Consider the following 22,349-nt stretch of genomic DNA (forward strand, 5'->3'; position numbering starts at 1 on the left):
TTTAAAATTTAAAATTCTAATTTTTAAAATAGTTTCAATTTTAAGAAAGATTTCACAAAAAAATTTAAAAATTCTCAATTTTTAAAAATATTCAAACATTTATCCAATTTTTAAATTATTTTAATTTTTTAAAAAACTTAAATTTTTAAATAATTTTACAAATCTTTAAATAATTTTTAGATAACATTAAATGAGATTATTTAAAAATATCAGAGGTTTTTTAAAAAGTATTAAAAAAATTAAAATTGAACTTTTTAGCCTTCACTTCAAAAACTCCATAAAAATCGCAAATGTCCTTCCAAAAAAGTCCCTGAGTTCAAAAAAAGTATTACATTAATTAAGAATAAATGATAAGGAATCGTGAACAGAGATTATAGACATAATAATAAGAGAGACAAAACAGATTTATAGTAAATATAATTAATATTATTCTAGATTGTTTTTTTTTTTTGTTGAGAATACTTTTTGTGAGCAAAAACAAGTGTTTGCTGGCTATGCTTAACATCAAATATCATAATTTAATTTGAGAATGGTCCAAAATAATTTTTTATAGCAAGGCAATAGTATTTTTTGTGTGTTGTGATAAAGGCCAGTTATAAATATTTGTATGCATTAGACGTTCCAAGCTTAGTTGCAGCAATTTAACCACTCGTTGGACAATATTTGACAAGGCTAACCCATGAGCATGGATTTCTGCAACATTCATCGATAATTCCACGACGATGACGATTTTTGGCTTGTAAATGTGTTGATGAGAGGTCATTGAATGGCATTAAGTCATCAAATTCGTTTGTCTTGTATCGAGTCTTGATGATGTCATCTTCCTCGTAGTTATCACGATCATTGTATAGGGAAAGGAAGTCCAAATCCTTACTTAATTCCACTGAAATATTAAAATGATTTTTATTAGTATTTGGTATTGTTAAGTTGAATATATAGGAAGTATATAAACGGGCATTAATGTGATGATATTTATATGCACAATTAAATGCATATAAACGCGCACCTATGGACCTTAAGGTCTGAGAACAGCTAATGTTAATTTTTTTTTTTTTTTTTTTCATTTTTGTGAGTAGATCTTGAATAATTCAGAATACCTAGCCACAATATGTGTGTTCCGAATTCACAAATTGAGTTAATATGAGTAGAAACAGCCAAAAATCACCCGAATTCGAATAGGTTTTCCCTAGGAATCGAACTCGGGTCGTTAGGATCGGTAATCCGACACTCTAACCACTACGCCACTGCTTTTTTTTGGTGTCTTATATCCGAATCACATGTTACCAATATGGACCAAATGTATTACATTGAAGTTCCTTAAGTACGTGATACACACAATATGTGATACATATGGAACATTTTGTGGACATGGGATAGCAGAAATCATCATCAATCCGGTTAATTCATCATCAATCCAATCAGATTTACAAAACAGGCACTTGTGACAGGCCAAAAACCGTACAAATTATTGATAATTTATATGGTTTTGTAAGAAATATCTTACAAATTATCAAGTATTGCCTGTCACAGGTGCCTGTTTTGCAACTCTGAATCCGGTAACAAGCTGACGTGTCTCTAACTCGATCACTTGTCTGATGCAGAATTGTGCTTTTCGGGTTTTGCATTTTATGGCATTCAATTTAGAGGTTTTAAGCAGTTTTAAGATGCAAAAAGTGAATAAAAGTGATTGTCAGTTTATAAGCATCTAATAAATCATTATATTGCCTCTTAAAAACTACAGACATTAAGCATTTAAATTTAAAAGATACTCAAAAAAGAATTAAATTTTGTTCATTAAAAAATCCATCACAATTAGCTACTTCCTACATCAAAAAATCATCAAATTAATTAATTAAACTTACATGACTTCTTATCGACTGTAAATTGACTTCCTAACATGCCTCTCACTTCACGTTTACACACAAATTTCATCATACTATTTAATCGTCTACCACAATATTTAACAGGTGCGTTTCGCTCCTCATCTGCCATTCTAACAGCCTCTTTAATCTCTTCTTCCGTAATTGCATTACACCATGATATATAAGTAATTAATATAAAGAATAGTACTTTAATACTATTTGAGAATTGGGTTGATTTGTGATGAATATGCATCTGCAATGATAAAATGAATATTTTTTTGGTATGGTTAGTATTGTGGATGTAAAAGTTTATAAGATTATTTGTGGCTCTTGATATAGAATAAATTATATAAAACAGAAACCAAAAAAGTCAGACAATATTGATTATTATGCAGTTCTGACCACTGTGAGTATCATTTTACATTATTATTTTTAGAATGTTCAAGTCCTTTTTTTTTTGCTGAGTAATCTGGAAGAGTCAGACAACTTGGACCATATTTTACAAACGTTTGTTATATAAAATATATATTTTTAGAATTTATAATTGGGTAGTTTTTATGCAGAGGTTAACAAAGATTTAACATAGCAACAAAGGTTGCACGTGGATGTGTCTGGAGATATAAATTCGATCGACATATTTTAGAATTTGAGTTGTGTTAGGATTAATTATTTTGAGATAGGTATTTTAAATTGAATGTGTTGATTTTTTAAGATTTTTGTTAAGTTGAGGATATTGCTGTTAGAAATAGCATTGCATTTGGAATTGGTATCTACTCTAGCAGGCAAATATCATGCATTCATGGTTTGAAAATACCACTACGGTACTTAAAAGCGATCTCTTTGACTTTTAGGGCTAGTAAGTGGGAATCAGCGACAGAGATAGTTATAAAGAGGTCGTAGATCACTATTGATCTGTGAGCGAAGTATTTGCAAAGTGCAAAATACTAAAGAATGGTTTAGTGTCGTGCATCTCTTTGTGGTATCTTTCTGAGGACGACTAATGTCATTTAGATGTGATTTGTCTTTCCATAACAGCAAAGGGCATCCTTTTATGGTACAGAAAGACAATCTACGGTCTCTTTGTCTGTTAAGGTTCCTTAGAATTAGATTTGCAAATAGACAAATATAAACCGGTCAACCCGGTTCAACTATTCTGTGTAGTCGCATGTAACAATATCCCAATAACACAAGTCTATTAATAGATTCAAAATCCGGCACTATTAAAATAAAATCAGATGCTAAGTTAGAGGCATGCAGTAGCCAACGATAGGGCCAGCTTAGGGCACCGACTGAGAAGGGCCTTGGATCACACTTGATCTGTACGGACTGCGAAGTCGGCAAGTAGTAAATTAGAGTCACGCTGGTCTGAGGCCGGATTTTTTGAATACTTGGCTTATGTCACAAAAAGGTTGGGGTAGGTTTATGTCACATTGTCAATTAACTATATGAACAATTACATACATGGATTTACAAAATTAATTTCAGGTGTTGAAATTGATATTAATAGGTAATATTTATAGTTATTAATAGTTACCACTACCATTCATTGAATTTTCTAACAAAATAATAACCGTAAGCTTTTAACTATGACTGTCGCGTCTTAATATAAAACTATTAATGATTCTAATTTTGTATGAAATCAATAGACCCCGCCAATAGATTAATACTTTGTATTATTTTTGATTATTTCATAATCTTCAAAACTACAAATTTGTAAATCAATTCTAGTTATCTACTTCTCGTATATCCCCCACCCCATGTCTACTATTAATCTATCTCAACAGCAATTTTTCAACAAGTTGTTATTGTTATTATTATTAAAAAATTGTCGATAACAGACACGAGATGTTAACCAGCAATAAAATGTAATACAATCTGGTGAAATAAGTCTAGAATTACTCCAAAAATAAGCATTGATATAAAAAAAAATTCTTAAAATATTTCAAAACTGATAAAAAAGTTATTTTTGTTTTTATTTACAAAAGGGTCAAAAATCTTTTATGTCTGTGCCTCTCTCAACTGACTCACTCAGCATAACTTTTATCACAAATTACTCAGAGAACATAAACATTATTATTTGAAGTCATAAATGCATTTATTTTTGTTTTGGGAATTATTGCAAATGATGTCTTTAAATGTTTGGTTCTTTTTAGCAAGTTTACACAGGCAGCACGATGCCACGAACTGCAGACGGAGTAAAAATGGGTCAAAATCAGTCGTCAGTGTGTCTTTAGGGCAAGATCGTGTCTCATCGGTAATACAGTGACATAACGAGGGCCTACTGAACATTCTGTGCTATTCTACTGTTATTTGGACTAGTTAAGCAGATAAACTGTCCGATGATCTCATCCTGAGCTATACAAATGAAGGAGGCTTCACCAAGGAGCAGTTAAGCTTCCATTGAAGCTCTCTGATTAACACTAAAAGGAAGTTGCCTTTATTTTTCAGGAAGTTCCTTTATTTGGTGTTTAGAAAACAGCTTTAGAGGAGCCTTAATAACTCCAAGAAGGAGCTATCGTCATTCGTGTCTCTCGGGCATCAATATGACAAAGACCTCGACCGCTTTTATCTCCTCCAACAACCATTGGGATGGGAACTTCCCGTGTACCGAAAATCTTTCGAGACCTGACCCGGGACCAGTTTGAAAAATATTTTAAAGACCCTAAACACCAAATGAACCACATCACTTCCAAATAACGCCCATTCTCTCTTTTTCACGTTATTGTAAAAGACTTGTAGACATGCAATGACTCAATATTTTTTATCGGCCAATTAAGAATAAGATGTTCCATATCATTAAATCAAAACATTGAGTTCATAAAACTTCATCATCTCTGATTATGTTTTTATGATGATGAATTGCTTGGAATTTTGAACTGTTTGTGAGAATTTTTTTTTACTTTTTCAGTTGGGAAAGAGATTTTTGAGGAGAGTGCAGTGATTGGGGATTGAGATTTGGTAAATTTGGAGGATCTACTGGACAAATAATGCGGTATTATAAACTAGTTGTATTATCAGATTCCTTAAAAAATTTGGAAATATTCTATTTTTAATTGTTTAAATCTTTGATATTGCCTAAATAGCATAAGCCGATCAATCGTTCAAAAATCCAACTCCTAGGCCAGTGTGACTTTGACTTAATTCCGGATTTTGAATCTGTCTTGATGTCAAATTCACCCCGATCTGATGCCGGATTTTGGATCGATTAATCGATTTGTGGTATTAGGATTGACATTATCAGTTAAAATTCAAATCTTGACAGTCATGAAAATGTTAAAAGTTCATAAAAAGACCCAAGATTATAGTTTTTTAAGACTTTCTAACAAAATCTTGCAAGATCTGGTTTAAACTAACTTTTTTAATGATTTTTGGACTTTTCTATCTTATGAAATATTCTTATTATCAACCGAAGTTAGTCAAGTACAATCGATACTGAGAAGCAAGAATTCTATAATTCAATGACTTAATATAGTCACCCAAAATTGGTAGGATATTATTCAAACATTGCCAATTTCCTATAATAATTGAAATAATTCTCAAGACCCCAAACTGAGCATCAAAAATTTTGCTAATAACATTTTCGAACTCTTTAAAAATTTAAAATACATTCAAAATCATCTGTTGCTCCAAAGTCTACAATTTTAAATTTTTAAATTCCATTCCATAGACTTCTATTGATTTCTCCATATATGAAAATTATCTAATCAAATTAAAAAGTTCAAATCTGACAATAAAATACTTGATTGAGCAATATTAGACATGAGGTAACAATTAAAGGGAGCTGACACATTTTAAAAGCACAGTACAGTAAAAAGTGGCAATTTGGAACAAGAACCGAATTTTTTTATTGGCCTGGGATGAAATCCACAAGGGAAAAGACGTCCTGAAGCTCCAAAAGTAACATGGCTTAGGCTGGTTTTAAAATAATGTCAGTTAAATGACACAACGGATAATTTGCGGATAATTTGTTGAGGCTGGAGCAACGGAGTAACAATTTTGATTCATGATTTCACTCCAAACCGTTCCGGTAGGGGTATATGGGGGTTTAAAAGCTACTTTTAGGTTTACCTTACTTCCGAATGTCCCCTCCACTCAATCATATACATCGAGTAAATGAGAGAAATCAATTTAATGAAATTTAATTAAATGATGGATTGGGCATGGCGTCAAAATTTTGATTTCACAATATGTATACATCAGAAAGTTCAGGTCTGATCAGATCTATGTGTATTGGGAGCACAATTTACTCAACATTGTCGCTAAATTGAGTAAAAATAAAAAACAGAGAGAATATGTGATGACTGTCACACACAACGTTTACTTGCACTTGAAGGAGATCATCATTGATTGTACTTTAAAGGCAGTTTTACGCGCTCTAATATCATTTCATGCGAAAAAAATGTACACAATTTATTAGATATAATATAGTAGAGTATCATCATCATCTTTTATGATGATTCCATTGATTGCATCATTTGTTTTGATAATAAAAATTTCATCTATGCTCTTGATTGTGTCTCAATTCCTGTACTCTTGTCTCCACCAAAAAAATTTACTAACTATACAATAGAAACTTATTTATTTATATACATATATCTAATATATATAAATCTATCTATCTGATCGAAGAAGACAATTTCAGTATTTATGACCTTTAGACCCTCATAAAATCAATGGTAGCATGTGGGATCACTGGTGTATGCAGTCAATCGACTGTGTATGATATTATTGATAGGAAAAATTTAATGATGGCAAAAAAAATGTCATTTAAAAGGTTAGAGGTGGGTGCCGTAAGCGCATTTTACGGAAAATTTGATAAGCTTAAGGAATTTCGGTTGAAATTGTAATTGAAGCACTTAAAGGTATTCGATGAAATTGAGTAAGCATATTAAGAGTTCATGGATGTCATGTGACATCAACTGGTAATGTTTAAGAAATGTCACGTGAATTAACATAAGTTTAAGCTGACTACTCAAGCAATTGGCAAGCGATAGAGCTAGCTTCATGCGCCGTATGACTGGGGATAGATTGGGGGTAGCCAGCGGGAGAGCCAGCTTCAGGCATCGACTGACTGACTTGGCCATGATTCACACTTGATATGTACGTCCAGCAACGTAAGTAAGTAAATTGAGCTGAAAACTGTCTTAAGTCATCATTAAAGCATCAAACCCGAATAGTTCAAATCGGTTAATTGATCAAAAATCAGGCTCCAGGTCAGCATGACTCTGACTTGATGCTAGTTTAAAGCTGACACCATTGGTTTTTGCCACATTCACGCCTGGTGCCACATGTTCGATGGATTAACCGACTTGAGCTATTTAGACAAACTTGATGAAATAATGATGCAATCTTATGAAATTTAATTCATTTTAAAAGGTTTAACAACTTAAATCTTATAAGAATGCATAAAAGCAATAGTTGTAAATAAGATGCAGACACTTCTACCTCTAACAGCAGGTACAAAATGTCAATTGTATGAGATCAGAATTTTGCAATGTTTTTAAATTCCAACTACCTTTCAAATCTCAACAATAAAGCTATTTTTAGAGATTCAGACACATGCGCCCTCATATGGTAAACAAAATAGTCCCTAAACTAGTCTGTCAAATTATCAACCAGATGAATAAATACAAAAAAACAAGCAATAAAATCCGGAAATAAATCGTTTATCCAATATTACTATCAGTTAAAATGTCAATCAATTTCTCAATTTATATTACAATTGAAATCTAAATTTAGACTTATAATACAATGTAAGGTTTTGGATATTGGATAATACAATTAGATTAGTGAAATTGAAAGGCATATCGAAGGGTATTAAGGTTTATAAAAATAGATTTTGGAGTTTGAATCAGAAATGGAAGTTGATTTGAATTTTGGAAATAGAGTTGGAACCCCAGCGACACAAATGGAAGCTGTTATTTTTGGCAGCCATATGGACGTCAAACGGATGCGGCTTTCATTTGATCTTAATAAAATAGGTTCAGCGGAGCCTTTAAAGGTCCGTGATGGAGTCTTTTTTATTTGTTCCGTTCAGGAACAGAGTTGAGTTGAGTTGGAGATCAGGTTTAAATGATTTAATCAAGAACTGAATGAAATGTATTTTCACAAATAGCACATATTGGTTAATAGATCCGAAATTCGAAACCAGGCCGGAGTGACTCTGTATATCAGAAATAGTATCGAATCTAGAGCGTGAAGTCGACTTGGATTTTTATATTGAAAAGTCGAATCAAATTTAAAAGTTGAATTATTTTGAAGTTCTACCCGGATCTAAACCAAAACCTTTACCAAGGCAGCATTATTCTGGCATTGAATAATCCGAATTTGATTTAAATCTTGCACCATGTCCAAATCACGCCGGTCTAGGGTCGAATTTTTGATTGATTATCCGATTTGTGCTATTCCAGTATCTAACAGACAAATGGACCACTTTTAAATATCGTAGTGTTATTTCTGTTCGGTGAAATCAAGTTCTATGCCTGTTAGGGTAAGGTACGACGTGTCTTACTATAACAGTAGCCCTAAACAGTATTCAGAGGGAGCATACACACCCGGCTTGAAAAGCTCTAACTTGACACACTTCCCAAATAAATTTTAAAAAAACATAAGTATTTCCAATATAAAATCTAGAAATCTCTAGCAAATAAGTCACAAAGTCAAAATAATCCCCATATCATCACACACATTTCACAAAAAAGTCGTTTTTAAAAAAGAAACAACAAAAAAGTTGAGAGATACAAGCAAAAATAAAATAAACGATAAATCCCATTCCAGAATTACGATCTTTAATACCTTTTATAACAGCCTAAGTTATCAATATTATCACTTTTAATGTCTAATCGTTTTCCTTGAATGAGTTTTAGCCAGTTGCGTAGTGCGAGTTCAGCCAGTGATGGTGAGTTGCAGTGACAATCAATGAGCGTGAATTTCAGGGTGCACATTCAATAATAAGACTTTAAACTATTTCCTTTTTTGTGTATCACTTAATAACAATTTTTTAAAATTATTTAAAAAATTGTCAATTTCTATTTTTTTTTTTGAACTAAGAATTAAAATAAAGTAGTTGTTCTGAATGATTTTCAATGTCCCGTTTAGTATCTTTAAGTGATATTTTTTTTTATATTTTTTTTTGCACCGAGAGACTAAAACGGTCGATGTTGAATCGTTCACTACTTTATTGCAACTGGTCGTTTATGAAGTTAGTTCGTTCATATGTTTCACACTATGACTCTATACTTTTTTTATTTCATTTTTCTCTTCTTTTTTTTGTATATTTCTTCTTCTTGTTCTTATTCGTTTTCCAAAAACAAAAAAAAAATATATAATAAATACAAATGTGAAGTTTTAGAGAGTGTGAGAGATAAAGAGTGCACGATGAGGGGTCCCTATATAATGAATGTATTGTATGACAAATACAAAGACATATGTCGAGTACACAGATTTGAAAGAAATGAGAAAATAAAAAGAAAAAAAAATAAAATAAAACTCCTTGAGGCATTCTTTTTTGAAACAAAAAAAATATATATATATTCTTAACAAGTTTGGATGATGATGATGAGGAGATTTGTGATTAATACTTGAAAAAACGCATTTCCGGGTTAAAGATTTTGGGATTTTGCAAGGATTTTGAATAATTTTTGTAACATTTTCTTCAATTTTAAAGTAGAATTTCTAATTCAGGGGGTCTAAATTAGTAGCAGGGCAATATTTTATTTCTCGCGATTCAACTTTGTGAAAAGTCTCGATCGAAACCGTACAAGACAAGCGGTTCAAGCCATTTCCGAACATTTTTGCGACACGCTTGTATGTCGCAGTATACAGGCTGCTCACCACTAGTCTAAATCATTTAATCTTGATCATCTAGAAGAACGAAGGATGAGAAGGAATTGGATAGTTTAGGACGAATGTATTGGCATTTTATTAATGCGGTTGTTCGGATGATTCGTAATAGTATTCTCGATTTTGGATAATCCAATTCAATTTTTTGCAAGTATCTTATCAACCGAATGGAGTTATTAAAGAATCTAATATGTGATCAAAAGATCAGTAGAATGGCCATAGAACAAATAGAAGCAATCTAAATATGGAGACAGTAGTGCATTTCATATTGGAAAATGGCAAGTGTTGGCCTGCGATAGAGTCAGTTTCCGACGCTATCTGAGGGAGGCGTCGAATCAAAATTAGGGCGGCCATCTGCTTTATTTTTGGCAGGACGCTGCTGTACTTTTCTACCTTGCTGCTGTGTCCCAAACTTAGAAGTGTCATGATTTTGTCCAAAAGTGTCCCGATTTTTTGCGAAAATCCTCTGGCCACCCTAATCAAAATTGATTTGTATCCGAAATCGAGGATAATTCACTTTAGTAAAATTGTCCGAAAGTGTCAACTCATGTCAATAAACTCCAATTTCCATTAGCATCCTTCATACATTGCTCTTACAATGTGAGTAAAGGCCACATAATACAGACTTTAAAGTATTACTTTCTGTACTGATAAAAATCCTTAAATCTCATCAATCAGTTAGCGAATATTTTGAACTGCATTAGATTTCACCTACTGACATATAAAATGAACAAGCACAAATTCTAAAACATAAGCTTGTTGCTAAGTGTAATCCCAAATTGTCCATATCTTTTGATATAAAGCCAAAGACAGCCAATTAGAAACAAAAAATCACACTCCATTTAAAATAAAAAAAAAATCTCAACCAAATAAGCCACGCTAAAAAAAAGAAGTGCTGAATAGCTCTCATATATGAGCATATACACTTTATAATCCTCTGTGTGTGCGAAAATTCCCACGCATTCTCTCAAGTCATGTTTCTTTAAATTAAAAATAAAAGAAAAAAAATATATAAATGAAGAGAATATTTATGGAAGTGTGTACATGTGTGCCTTTGAGGCCGAAATTTGACTTAAAAAATCACTTTAAAATATTTCATTTTTCAACATTTAATCCAATGTACGTATTTAATATGCTCTGAGGGTTTCTCATAACTGCACTATTACCCACGTATTTAATATTTTATTATTTTTCATGCTTTAATCGCAATTTTTTTTTAAATGATTGCACATAAATCGAATAATGTTGTGCATCGAATATTTCCTGTAATATATTTTTGTCATGCTGAACTAGTTTTTTTACATTTTGCATTACATTTGAACTATATGGCATGTGACAGATGGCTCCAAAATCCTCTCTCCATCTCTCTCACTCTCTTTTAAGTTCTATTTTTACTCTATTTTTTTAATTTTTAAAAATATAAACATTACGATTGCCATAGCTAATGATTACAGGACTAGAATTTCAAGAACGAGAAGCAAAACAAAAAACAAAAAAAGTATGAAAAACTATTGTTTATCTCATTCAAAAAAGAACTAGTTGAATGCAACCATAAATCTTCATTCTGTGCTGGAATTTTTGAGACAATTTCCGAAGTTTCGAGACAGATTGTCTGTGATTTGTGATTTTCGGATGTTGTATTATGGGGTTATTTTTATGTTTGTGATATAAACTGGTTTTGATACTTCCTGAATGGACAACTTGACATAATGTCTGGTTAATAACTAGACTAAAGGTCGTCTTATTATTCGTCGGAATATTCGATTAGCTACTCTTAGATCAAATTAATGTCTAACAGACAATGAGCATACTCACAAGACAATGAGCAGTAAATGCAATCAATGTAATTGATCATGCTCATTTTTGTAAGCATACTTTTGAGTATGCTCTTTGCCTTTTAATATTAACAGGACATTATATCAAAATATCTACTAGGGATTACGCTTTCCGACTTTAAGTGTGATTTGAAATTAAACGCATACAAGCACTAAGCTACGGATTTTAAGGTCTAAAGAGTTGGGATATAATTTACAATTTGTTTAAATCTGCTTGTTTCACTGCATAAAGACACTTCTTTAATTAAGATTAATCCTTAGCTGTTAATTTAGACTTGTGTCTATGCACAATTAATAATCTCTAGTTTAGTATTTTTATTTGTTCCTAAGCTAACAAGCAGTCTATGTGCAGGCTGTGTTTGCGAGAATCGAAACTGATTTTGCATGATTTTCACAAAGTCAGAGTCACACCGATCTGCGGCCGGATTTTTTATGGACAATCGATTTGAGATATTCGGGAATGGATCCTTATGTTGCACAGGATTGAAACATTTATTCAACCTTTTATATACCATTAGATGTCATCCTACCCTAACAAACCAAGATCATGCTCTGAGTATGCTCATTAATATGTGTATGCTCTTTGGATGTTAGGGTGGGATGAGATATTATGGTATATTAGAATTTGAATGAATCAATCCTGGAAGATATGCGGCTACATTTCCGAGTATCACAAATCGGTCAATCGACCACAAATCCAGCTACAAACCGATATGATTCTGACTTTGTGCCGGTATTGATTTTGAGAGACATTTGAAAGCCACGCGGAGTTCAGAATCCATATGGAGTCCTCCTCCTACGTCATGTCTCTCGGGAATCTGATATTAGTCATTATATATTAACAATATCCAAAATTCATTGATATCTACCCTAATAAATTCAATGTTCAGTCAAAATATTCAACAAGCTTCATAAACAATGCACTTATTATCATCAAAAAAATGTAATTCTAATAATATGTATCAGTCTAGCACATTCACAACAAACTTTATCACTAAGCTCCACAATCAAGACTGTTGTGAATTTTATTTGAAACCATACTATGAAGTGATAATCACATTACTTCTTCTTAATTCGGGGGAAAATCCAATGTGTTACATGAAAAACAATTCAAGTAGCTAGCTCATTCAGAAATGTCATAGACATGCGTTTTGATGGTGAAAATTGTGAAAAACCGTATTTCATGACTTCATGACTTCATTATTACATCAGAATAACAATTCTAAAGTCCAAGAATGACTCGTGATATTGTCAGACACGGAAATAGAATTTTATACAACTTTTTTGTCTCGAACTAAGTGGAAAACATGTTTGTGCACGGCAATAACTCACTCTATTGACCCATCTAGAAATTTTTTAAATTTTTTATATTGCACGTGCAATCAGAAATAAAATTTTTTAATTGAATTTTATCTAGTAATTGCCAGTTGTGTTTACAAATGCGCTATATTGTGTGAAAATTAGATAAAGTAACGATTGCCATGTGATTTATTTTTCTAAACTACTATGTCGCGACTCTCTTTTTTTTATTTAATGATAATTGGGTGTGATGATTGTGTTTTGTGTCTTGGGATTGCTGAATTATTTAATTTAGGGATGATGAGTCATGGTAATTGAGATGTATGAAGTGAAAAGTAACCCGAATAACACATATGTCGGTCAATCGATACAAAGTCTGACAACAGGTGGGCGTGATTCTAGGATGATGCTGGCTTCTGGATTTAAACTGATTTAGTCCAAATCCGATACCAAGTTAGGGGGTTGATTAGATTTTTGATAGATTATCCCAGTTCTGCGCAACCTTTTAGTTTTTAGTGCACATATTGGTGGTAAGTCTAGATCAAAACCACATACTGCATAAGGTTCATGCCGCGCGGTTGCCCACCACTAGCTTAATCGAATTGTGCTTTTCGGGTAAGAAATTTTTTTCGATATTCGTGGTTTATTTTTGGGGTTTATTGGGAATTTAATATGGCTGGATGAAGATAGATGAAATTTTTGTATGAACGTATGAAACGGATGAATTCGTGTCAACGCCTTGATTGGGTTTTTTAATAGAAATTCGTTGGATATTCTAGGTAGCTTTAACTTGCTAGTGGTTATTATTAAAGAGTTTTTTCTGGACCATACTTAAAAGCCATCCATGAGTGAGAATAAAAACTTGAGTAATATAAGCGAACAGCTAGGACTCTGCTACATCACAGCATAAAATATAAAACACGAATTTGCCCTAAATCACACATATCGGTTGATTTTGACTCATTTTCTCATCGAAAAATGCGGTTCATCATTTTGTGCAACTCGGGATAGTTTCAAATAAGTATGTGGTGATTTCTTATATCCTTTTAGTTTTAAAAATAGCTCAACTATAATCACTACACCTAATTTTATAAATAATGCTTCCAGGGCCCAGTCTTATGATCTGGAGGCACTGCGATTAACTGATTGTTGCACCACACCCTTTTAGACCTACAGTTTATAGTGGAATCCGAACCACTTGCAAGTACTCTATGTTGCTCTATAACTTAGTTTTTTGTCTATGTACTTATATGTACACAGAGAGAAAATAAGATTCAGGTAAGAAAAATAAGAGAAAATAGAAGAAAAAATTGAGAATGACAATTCCTCCTTTTTTACATTTAGTTAGTTTGTTGTTATTTTTATCACGACTGTACCTCATAAATAAGAGAGAGAAGTTAAAGTGCACCTACACTTACAATTTAAATCACAGAATCTTTAATTTTATATTTTTTTCTATATCTTCTTTTTTCTTCTTCCGTTTATCGTATGCTATTTTATTCTATAATACGGCACATATGATTTACTCCACTTTTATTTATTGTCTTATTCTTTCTTCCGTCTTTAAATCGCACTTTATAAACGTTTTTATGCACTTTAATTTAACAATTATTTTCTGATTGAATTTTATGTTTATTTCCATCAATATTTTATGATGATAGTACTTCAATGAATGACAAAATCACACTAAATGGCAAATAATGTGTGTGCTGGATGATCAATGTTAACACAGTGAAAGTCTATGTGGCTTTTTTCATTTTTTTTTTTTTTTTTTTGGTGTAAACAGGCAAACAACTGATAATCCGAGAAGATAACGAGACTGAACAGAAATAAAATATGAAGAATATAAAGAAGTCAATGCAGAGAGAATGAATTTATGTTCATTTTGTTCTGTTTGATTCTCAATTACCAGAACATTTGTAGTTGTTGGGGAGGGATAGAGACCTTAAGGGGGTTGAATAATAAATTTAAAGAATATTCAAAATTGAAAATTATAATTAAAGATTATAAATAAAATCAAGAAATTTATTGCATTGATTGAAGATAGGATTTATAATGCTGAAGCATGACTGAAGCAGAGCTCGAAGTCGATACACTTGAAGTCGATTTGAATTGACTCGAGTCTGCTTTGAAGCTGACTAAATGTAAACTGTATACATTCTCTTAATATTCATCAATATCGAAACATGCACCGCTCTGGTAATCGAGAGCTGTATTAACTCGGAAAGCTTCCGGCGAATAAATGACCAAAAATTCCGCCTCAGGTCAGCTTAATACTGGCCAAGAGGTTTTTGTCGTGTGCTTTCCAGGTAAGATGAGTTTTTCAATTGACCCGAATAGCACAAGTAGCTCTAGTTGACGTAATTTCTTGTCAATAATTAGACCTAAGGTAGATTAATGAACAATGTTGCAGAATATTCCGTAGAAAATGTCACTGGTTGACCGTAGGTCTAGTTAACTATGTCAAGTTTCTCACTTGGGTCGGTTAAGTAATTCAAAATCCTTTATCAATTATGACTCCAGCATTCAAAACAGATTCAAACCGAATCTGGCACCAAGTCAGAGTCAAGCTGTTCTGAAGCAGGATTTTTGATATATTAACCGATTTATGCTACTCCAGTGAGATATTAAGTTTCCATTTGCACAAACTCACAAATAAGGTGGCATCCTCATGGTTAAGTTTCGAATTTTTGGATTCATAACCGAGCATTTGTGCAAAAAAGCATCAAATTGCAGATTCAAACGGAAAATCTTTCTTTATAAATTAAGAATTAAAGTTGAAATCCAAAATAATTTCAAAAATTCTAAAAATTCACAAACATTATTCAATCATTCTAAATTCTTCTCACTCAATTAGGTGTCCATCCCCAGAGAGAATTTTTTTCCGCCACAGTCAAGAGAACTAAAATTAGCGCATTACTGATAACGTCTATCTATTTTTAGGAGGGGGGTTATTGTTGTTTATTTATATTTTTCTATAAAAAAACACTACCCACAAAACACAAGTCATGCATGTTCCTCAAAATCACATCTTTAAACAACAATTAAAATGTTAAAGGTTAAAAAAGACCGAAAAAAATCATGTTTTAAAAAGTCAAAAAGATGAAGTTCCATGACGTAAATTTTTTAATTCCATATACGAATCGTGTATTGAACTTTTGCGTCGTTTACTTTCTATTTGTTGACTCGAAATTTCATTTTTCAAATGACTTTGTTTATGTCCTTAATCATTGCCAAGAATCGTATAAATTTGCACTTCATCGACGCGTTAAGGTGAAACTTGTTGACCAACATATATGAACCTAAAATAAAATTATGCACAGCAACGACCTTGTTTATAATCAAAAATAATGAAATTAAATAAATGATTCAGATTGTAAAACAAGAAAATCTGTCTGCTGAAAAAAAAATGTTTTTTTTTTGTGAATGAAATCGAGTCATGCTTTTGTCGCGTGGATTTTTATATGGAAAACAGCTTACTGAACGAAGATAATACATGTATTATATGAATAGCACAATAAACTGGTTTATTATTATTTTTATTTTTCATTAAAGTGCGATTCATTGTGCATTTTTTATTTTTATTCCTAATGTACTTTTATGTAATATTTGTGATGAGTTGTTGCTCTTATTACCTCACACGTGTGAGCTAATGTTATTTATTACTGGGAGGTTGTGCGAGTTTTGAGAATGCGTGGAGCAAAAAAGAACAATTGAGAGTGAGAATTGCGTCTGTAATTGGTTAACATTTGATCTAAGGCTATTTGAGAATTTTGAAGGTTTTTGAAATATTTTGCTCAATGTTCATGAGGCTCTTTTTTAGTCAGAGATTCTCAAATCACCTTTTAATGGGACTAGGATTAGTCCTAGAATTAGAATTAGAACTAGTTCTAGAATTATGGATTTATTATTGTATTATAATTCATAAATCCTGACATGCCCTAGAATTTGGACTAGTCTTTAACTAGCCCTAATGTCAATTAACTAGTCCTAGAGTCCTATAACTAGTCCACGAGCTAGGCTATAGTTTTCAGATCATTTAGATGCTTTGGATACCCTAGGATGTTCCGTAACTAGTAATAGTTTAACGAGTGAGAGTGCACCAAACCTCAACAATCAGTTGACCTACAGTTTATTATAGTGGGATCAGAACCACTCTTTTAATGACATTACTGTCTGTAGCCTACAAAAGAAAACTGGGAGACAAACTTCATAGAATTCGAAGAAGAAGGACAAGTGAAAAATTTATCTCTTGTCAATTCTCAAATGTGTGTCAAAACGTGGCCTAATTAATGATCTTAACATTCTACACAAATGCCTTGAAAATAAAAAGTCATAAACAACAACATTCTAAGACGCAGTTCTTTTGTGACGATATTGTTATTTGATGAAGAAGACTTTTATGAATTTTTGGGGTGTGTAATGGCAATAATTGGAGCTAATCTTTAGATGAATTAAGAGGTTAGATGAATTCTTGAGGGAACTGTATGAAGGATGGGTTTGATAAGTGAGCAGAGTGAATCTTTTGACTGTCAATGCGACAGTAAGGCCTCAGTGGTCGAGTTTTTAAGCAGCAGACCGAAAATCTATATCACACTTTTGTGAGTACGTGGGTATGGCTCCTTCCAGAGACTCAGAGCTCTCAATCACTATATCGGGTGTTGTCGATATGACAAGGATCTGCACAATGCCCATGAAATTGAAATAGGCTACAACTACTGATTTAAAAGCCAAGAAAATACAATTCTGCATCTTGATCCCACGGCAATTAAAATTTTGCAACATGCAGAGACCACACACCTCATCTAAATATTCTCAAATTATTCTCCCCATTCTTAATTCCAAGAATTCTCAACTTCACAAATATAACTTTACGACATTAATTTCCTCTCTCTTGACTCGTCATAACTTCCTATCATTAAATTCTCTTTTATTTTTTCTTATTCGATTCACAAAATTCAATTTAAAGTCGGCATTATCTCAGACACAAAGTCAAATGGCCATCACACAGGACTAAAGTACAACAACCTTAAAAAAAATTATTTTTGCATCGCTTGGGTTTAAAAAACTCTCTAATTTAATCAAATTGCTACAAAAAAACATTTTTTTAAATAAAAATAAATCGAATTTAGTCAACTCGATGAGTGCGTCTGCCTCTATAATATCGCGTATTGTTTTTGAAAATTTTAGCTAATAAATTTGTTATGTTTTGTTGTGCACGTAAAAGGAATAAAATATAAAATAAAATAAAATGCTCTTTTCGTCTTTGCTACAAAAAGTATTTCTCTAATAATCATGATTTATTTAATGTCAACATTTTGATTATTTAAGTGATAAAAATTGTTTTTAGAAACAATAACATATATTAACATAGCTACAATCTTTTTAAGTAATTTTTTTGATGTTTTATTAGTTGTTCACTAATGCATCATAAGTCATATAAGTTAAAGTCTCGTTTGATTTTGAGGAGAACTCCTCATTTTTTAAAATTAAGGCAAATCTCCCTTGTGGATATTTTGTCAGATATTTTTGATCAAATTGTGTTCTTATAAATTGTGAATTTCGATACAAAATTCCAAAATTTTCCATTCTTGCTGTCCAAATTATTCAAAGAAAATTCATGAAAAATTCAATTTTTCATTAAATATTTTAATATTTATTGACGAAAAAAAATCTGACAAAATTCAAGTCAAGGGTTTCAAAAAGGCTCATGTGTTTGGTATTTCCTGACTGCAATTTAACATGCATCGTTAGCGTGATTTTTAAGCACCATATTAAAATGTGTTTAAATGTCGAGTTTTTAGTGATTAAAATTCAAGTTAAATTATAGGATAGGAAATTAAATCTAAAAATAATTTAAACTTATCAGAATTTAAGTCAGAAAAAATTTAGGGGATACAAAAATTTTTAATGCCTATTTTATGTTTACTGTGAATTTTAAGGGTGTGAAAATAATACTTTTTTTTAAGTTAAGGTGGCCTAAATTGCATAAATCGGTCAAACGATCAAATATCTTGGGTCATGCCTACCCAGCGTATATAAAAATACGCTTTAACTAGTTATAGGCAAGTAAATTTCTACTAAAAAACTAGCACGGAAGGCATATGGCGTAGAAATGACTGAAAATCCGGCTCCAGACTGAGTTAACTCTGGCATGAGGCCTGATTTAATCAAACCAGGTCTGACACTCGAGTAACGTTGCTCTGGAGCTGGAAATTCGGTCTTTTTAGTGCTGTGTGCTTTCCGGGTAGCCCTAATAAATTTTTGTCCATTGAGGATGGTGACTCTGGCGTGATGCCGGATTTTAGTTTGAACCTGACACCATGCTAGAGTAATGCGGATTTTAATCAAATCTGGTCCAAGTTAGTAATGACTCTGATATCATAAGGATTCAGTTTAAATCCGGCATCATGACAGAGTCACGCCGAGTTTATACCGATTCTTCTATGAATTCAGTGTCGCACCGGCTTGGTGCTGGAATATAAATCGATTAACTGACTTATACAATTCGGAGAAGATAAAAGTGTAAGAAACTAGCTTTTTATAGCCTATGCTTTTCTCCAAAAATCAAAAATTACTCAAATTACAGGATTATATATAGAAAAGCATTTAAAATTTAAGAATTTTACACTTTTTAATCTATAAAGGTTGAATAGGGTTAAGATATTTAAGAATAAAATACAAAAATCACATAATTAATGCATGTTAAATTGGTATTTGACATTTTAAACAAAAATTTAATTGGGACAAAATTCAATAAGTGTTCTCAAAGAGCACGGCTGCTTGCAGCATTCTTGAGTGAGTGTCCCAGTTGATCTCTTACGATAAATATCACTTCCGTACATCAAATTATTTCCATAAATCATATTATTTCCGATAAGTGAATCATAATTTGACAAATAATCGTAGTCATCGTTATATGGACTCCACAATTGGTCGAGAAAGTTTGCTGTTAAAATAATGTTTTTTTTTAATTTTAATTTTAAATTGGCAAAAAAAAAATTGTAAATTTGAATCTTACAAGAACGTTTCGCAAAATTACTGTTACGAATAATTCTCTTCATCTCAGGTGAACAAAATGATTTCATCGCATTCGTTAATTTGATACCGCAAAAAGTTTCGGGGCCACTTGGGAGAGGACTAGCTACAATCATAGCGCGAGTCAATCCCAAAAGTGCGAATGATAATAGAACGAATGTTTTCTAGAAGAGATTGAATAGTAGTTTTTTATTCAAATTCGGAACGGTTTTTGGGGTCAAATTTGAAAGAATTTTGAATAAATATTTGAAATTTAAAAAATGTTTTAAATAATTTTTTTGGAAATTTAGTTTGAAATTTTGAATTTTTGAATAATTTTTTGAGAAATTTAAAAAAAAATTTGAATTTTGAAAAACAAATTAAAAAGAAATTTTGAAGGAAATTTAAAATGAAAGTTTGAATTTTTTAAAATTGAAAGTTTGAACTTTGCTTAACAAATTTGAAACAAATTTGAAATAAATTTAAACTTTTGAAGTAAATTTGAATTTTTGAAACAAATTTGAATTTTTGAAATCAATTTGAATTTTTAAAATCAATTTGAAATTTTGAAATAAATTTGAATTTATGATATAAATTTGGAATTTTGGAATAAATTTGAACTTTTGAAATAAATTTGAATTTTTAATATCAATTTGAATTTTTGTAACAAATTTGAAATTTTTAATTAAATTCAAATATTCTAAATAATTTTGAAAATGAAGTTTTATTTCAATAAATTTTAGATTTTGAAACTTTAATTTTTCATATTTTAAATTCAAACTTAAATTCATGAATCTAAAGTAATTTGAATTTGATGACAATTCCTAAACTCAAAAGAAATCTTCGAAATACTTTCAAAAAATGTCACAAATACCTTATAAATTTTCAAACTTCATCGATTTTTCATATAATAATATTTTATATATCTTCTTTTAGATTTGAAATTCAAATTGAAAAATTTATTTTTTCATCATTTTTGCCAATCATTTTTCAACCAATTGTGTTTTGTATGCCAATCATTGCCAATTTCAAAGAATAATCGAATCACATTTTCACTCTTAAATTTTACATGAGCATGTCAAAAGAGTCATTTCTATGTTATTCACAGACTCTTTTGAATATCAAGCTTTTTTTTTGCTCAGCAGCACAAAAGTCAATCAACTTTTATGAAACATTATTTTTCGGGTGCTCAGTAGAGAAAGTGAGACTTTATCAGCACAAACTTATTATTTTGTTACTGTTTTGTAATTTTTAATTAAATTTAATTTGTTGATGAACAACTCAATGCCGATTTTACTTACCATGTCGATTGTTAAGTCCTTATTGGAAATGTTAACTGGTCAAAGATAAACAACACTTTTAATCACAATCTACAAGAAAATTTACTTTCTTTATTGCTCGATTGTAGGAGCAAGAATGGATGCTCTAATGGTGTCTCAAGTCCCTATTTATACCAAAATCTTATTTTATCTTCGCGGTTTGATCGTATTTAGCATACTTAAGGGTAGAAAAAAAATTTTCACTTCGTGATGAATAAAATTATAAAAATTTAAGAAACTGACAAGTCATAAACATCCTACAATATTTACATGTCAATGCACATCGTCACATATGTGCTTAAAATTGTGGAAATTTTATTCTTAGAACAATCAATTTGCATTTATTTGTTGCTTGATTTTTCATCAATTTACGAGGTTAGCAGGCATACTCAAGACATTAACGGATGTGATTTCGTATGAATGGAAAATTTTCAATAATATTAAGATGCTATATCCTTAAAAACATATTCTAATAGGCAGATTCCCCCTTAGCAACGAAGAAATCAACAGCATAACGCCATTGAGACTACCTAAAGTGACCTTCAAAGTTTTGAGCCTTGTATGTGGGCTGGAAAATTCAGAATCTGTTTTGCAATTCGTGGCTGAGATTCATCTTGAGTAGAATATTCACTTCAGACGTCTGAAGACTTTTGGTCCCTTGGATGTGCCATTAAGAATTATTTTCTTAGAAATTTATTATTAAAATTCTAAATTATGAATGTAAAAGAGATTCATTGAGTCTTTTCTAACAAATTAAGAATCACACTGAAGCTCACGTTCCTACTTGTTATGCTGGTGTTTAAATTTCTGGGATTTTTTTTTACTTATTTATTCGCTGGTCGTACAGATCAGCTGAGATCTATGGCTTATCACAGTGGGCTTCTAAAACTGAATCAATCGCTGGTTGCCCTTTGCCAGCTGTCAATTCAAAGTGCTTCACGGTCTCTATCAACAGCCTCCTTCCATACAGCGCCAAATAGAATTTTTTAACTGATGAGGCATTTAGTAGCATTAAACATTAATTTATAAATGCATCTCTTCGTTTTTGTAGATCTATAGACTCAATAAATGAGAAACTTTATTTTAAGCCTTGATATTTCACCTCTGGAATCAAGCGTCTACTAGTGAATGCAATTAATTCAATATGAAAAGGGAACATTTATCTGAAGGTTTAG

General features: G+C 31.5%; 1 protein-coding gene across 3 annotated transcripts; it reads right to left on the reverse strand.

The window, feature by feature from the left end:
- Nucleotides 1–214: 214 nt before the first annotated feature.
- LOC139096520 (uncharacterized) lies at nucleotides 215–21,281 on the reverse strand. Of its 3 annotated transcripts, none has more exons than XM_070648254.1 (3): nucleotides 21,157–21,281; nucleotides 1,863–2,115; nucleotides 215–883 (listed from the first exon to the last, which is right to left on the reverse strand). In XM_070648254.1, the coding sequence occupies exons 1-3, from the start codon at nucleotides 21,157–21,159 to the stop codon at nucleotides 642–644; spliced, it is 498 nt and encodes a 165-aa protein (XP_070504355.1). In that variant the 5' UTR covers nucleotides 21,160–21,281; the 3' UTR covers nucleotides 215–641. The 3 variants fall into 3 exon arrangements, with proteins under 3 accessions (XP_070504355.1, XP_070504357.1, XP_070504356.1); XM_070648256.1 differs by lacking the exon at nucleotides 21,157–21,281 and adding an exon at nucleotides 14,257–14,277; XM_070648255.1 differs by lacking the exon at nucleotides 21,157–21,281 and adding an exon at nucleotides 8,658–9,029.
- Nucleotides 21,282–22,349: the final 1,068 nt, after the last annotated feature.

This window comes from Chironomus tepperi, unplaced genomic scaffold, assembly GCF_022539635.2.
Source record: "Chironomus tepperi strain 1889 unplaced genomic scaffold, CSIRO-AGI_Ctep_v1 contig_394, whole genome shotgun sequence".
NCBI classification, from domain to species: domain Eukaryota; kingdom Metazoa; phylum Arthropoda; class Insecta; order Diptera; family Chironomidae; genus Chironomus; species Chironomus tepperi.

Bases quoted from the DNA above. Each gene is read 5' to 3' on its own strand.
- LOC139096520 (XM_070648254.1), bottom strand. The intron at 884-1,862 runs GTAAGTTTAATT...TTAATATTTCAG, and splicing joins TACAGTCGATAAGAAGTCAT to TGGAATTAAGTAAGGATTTG.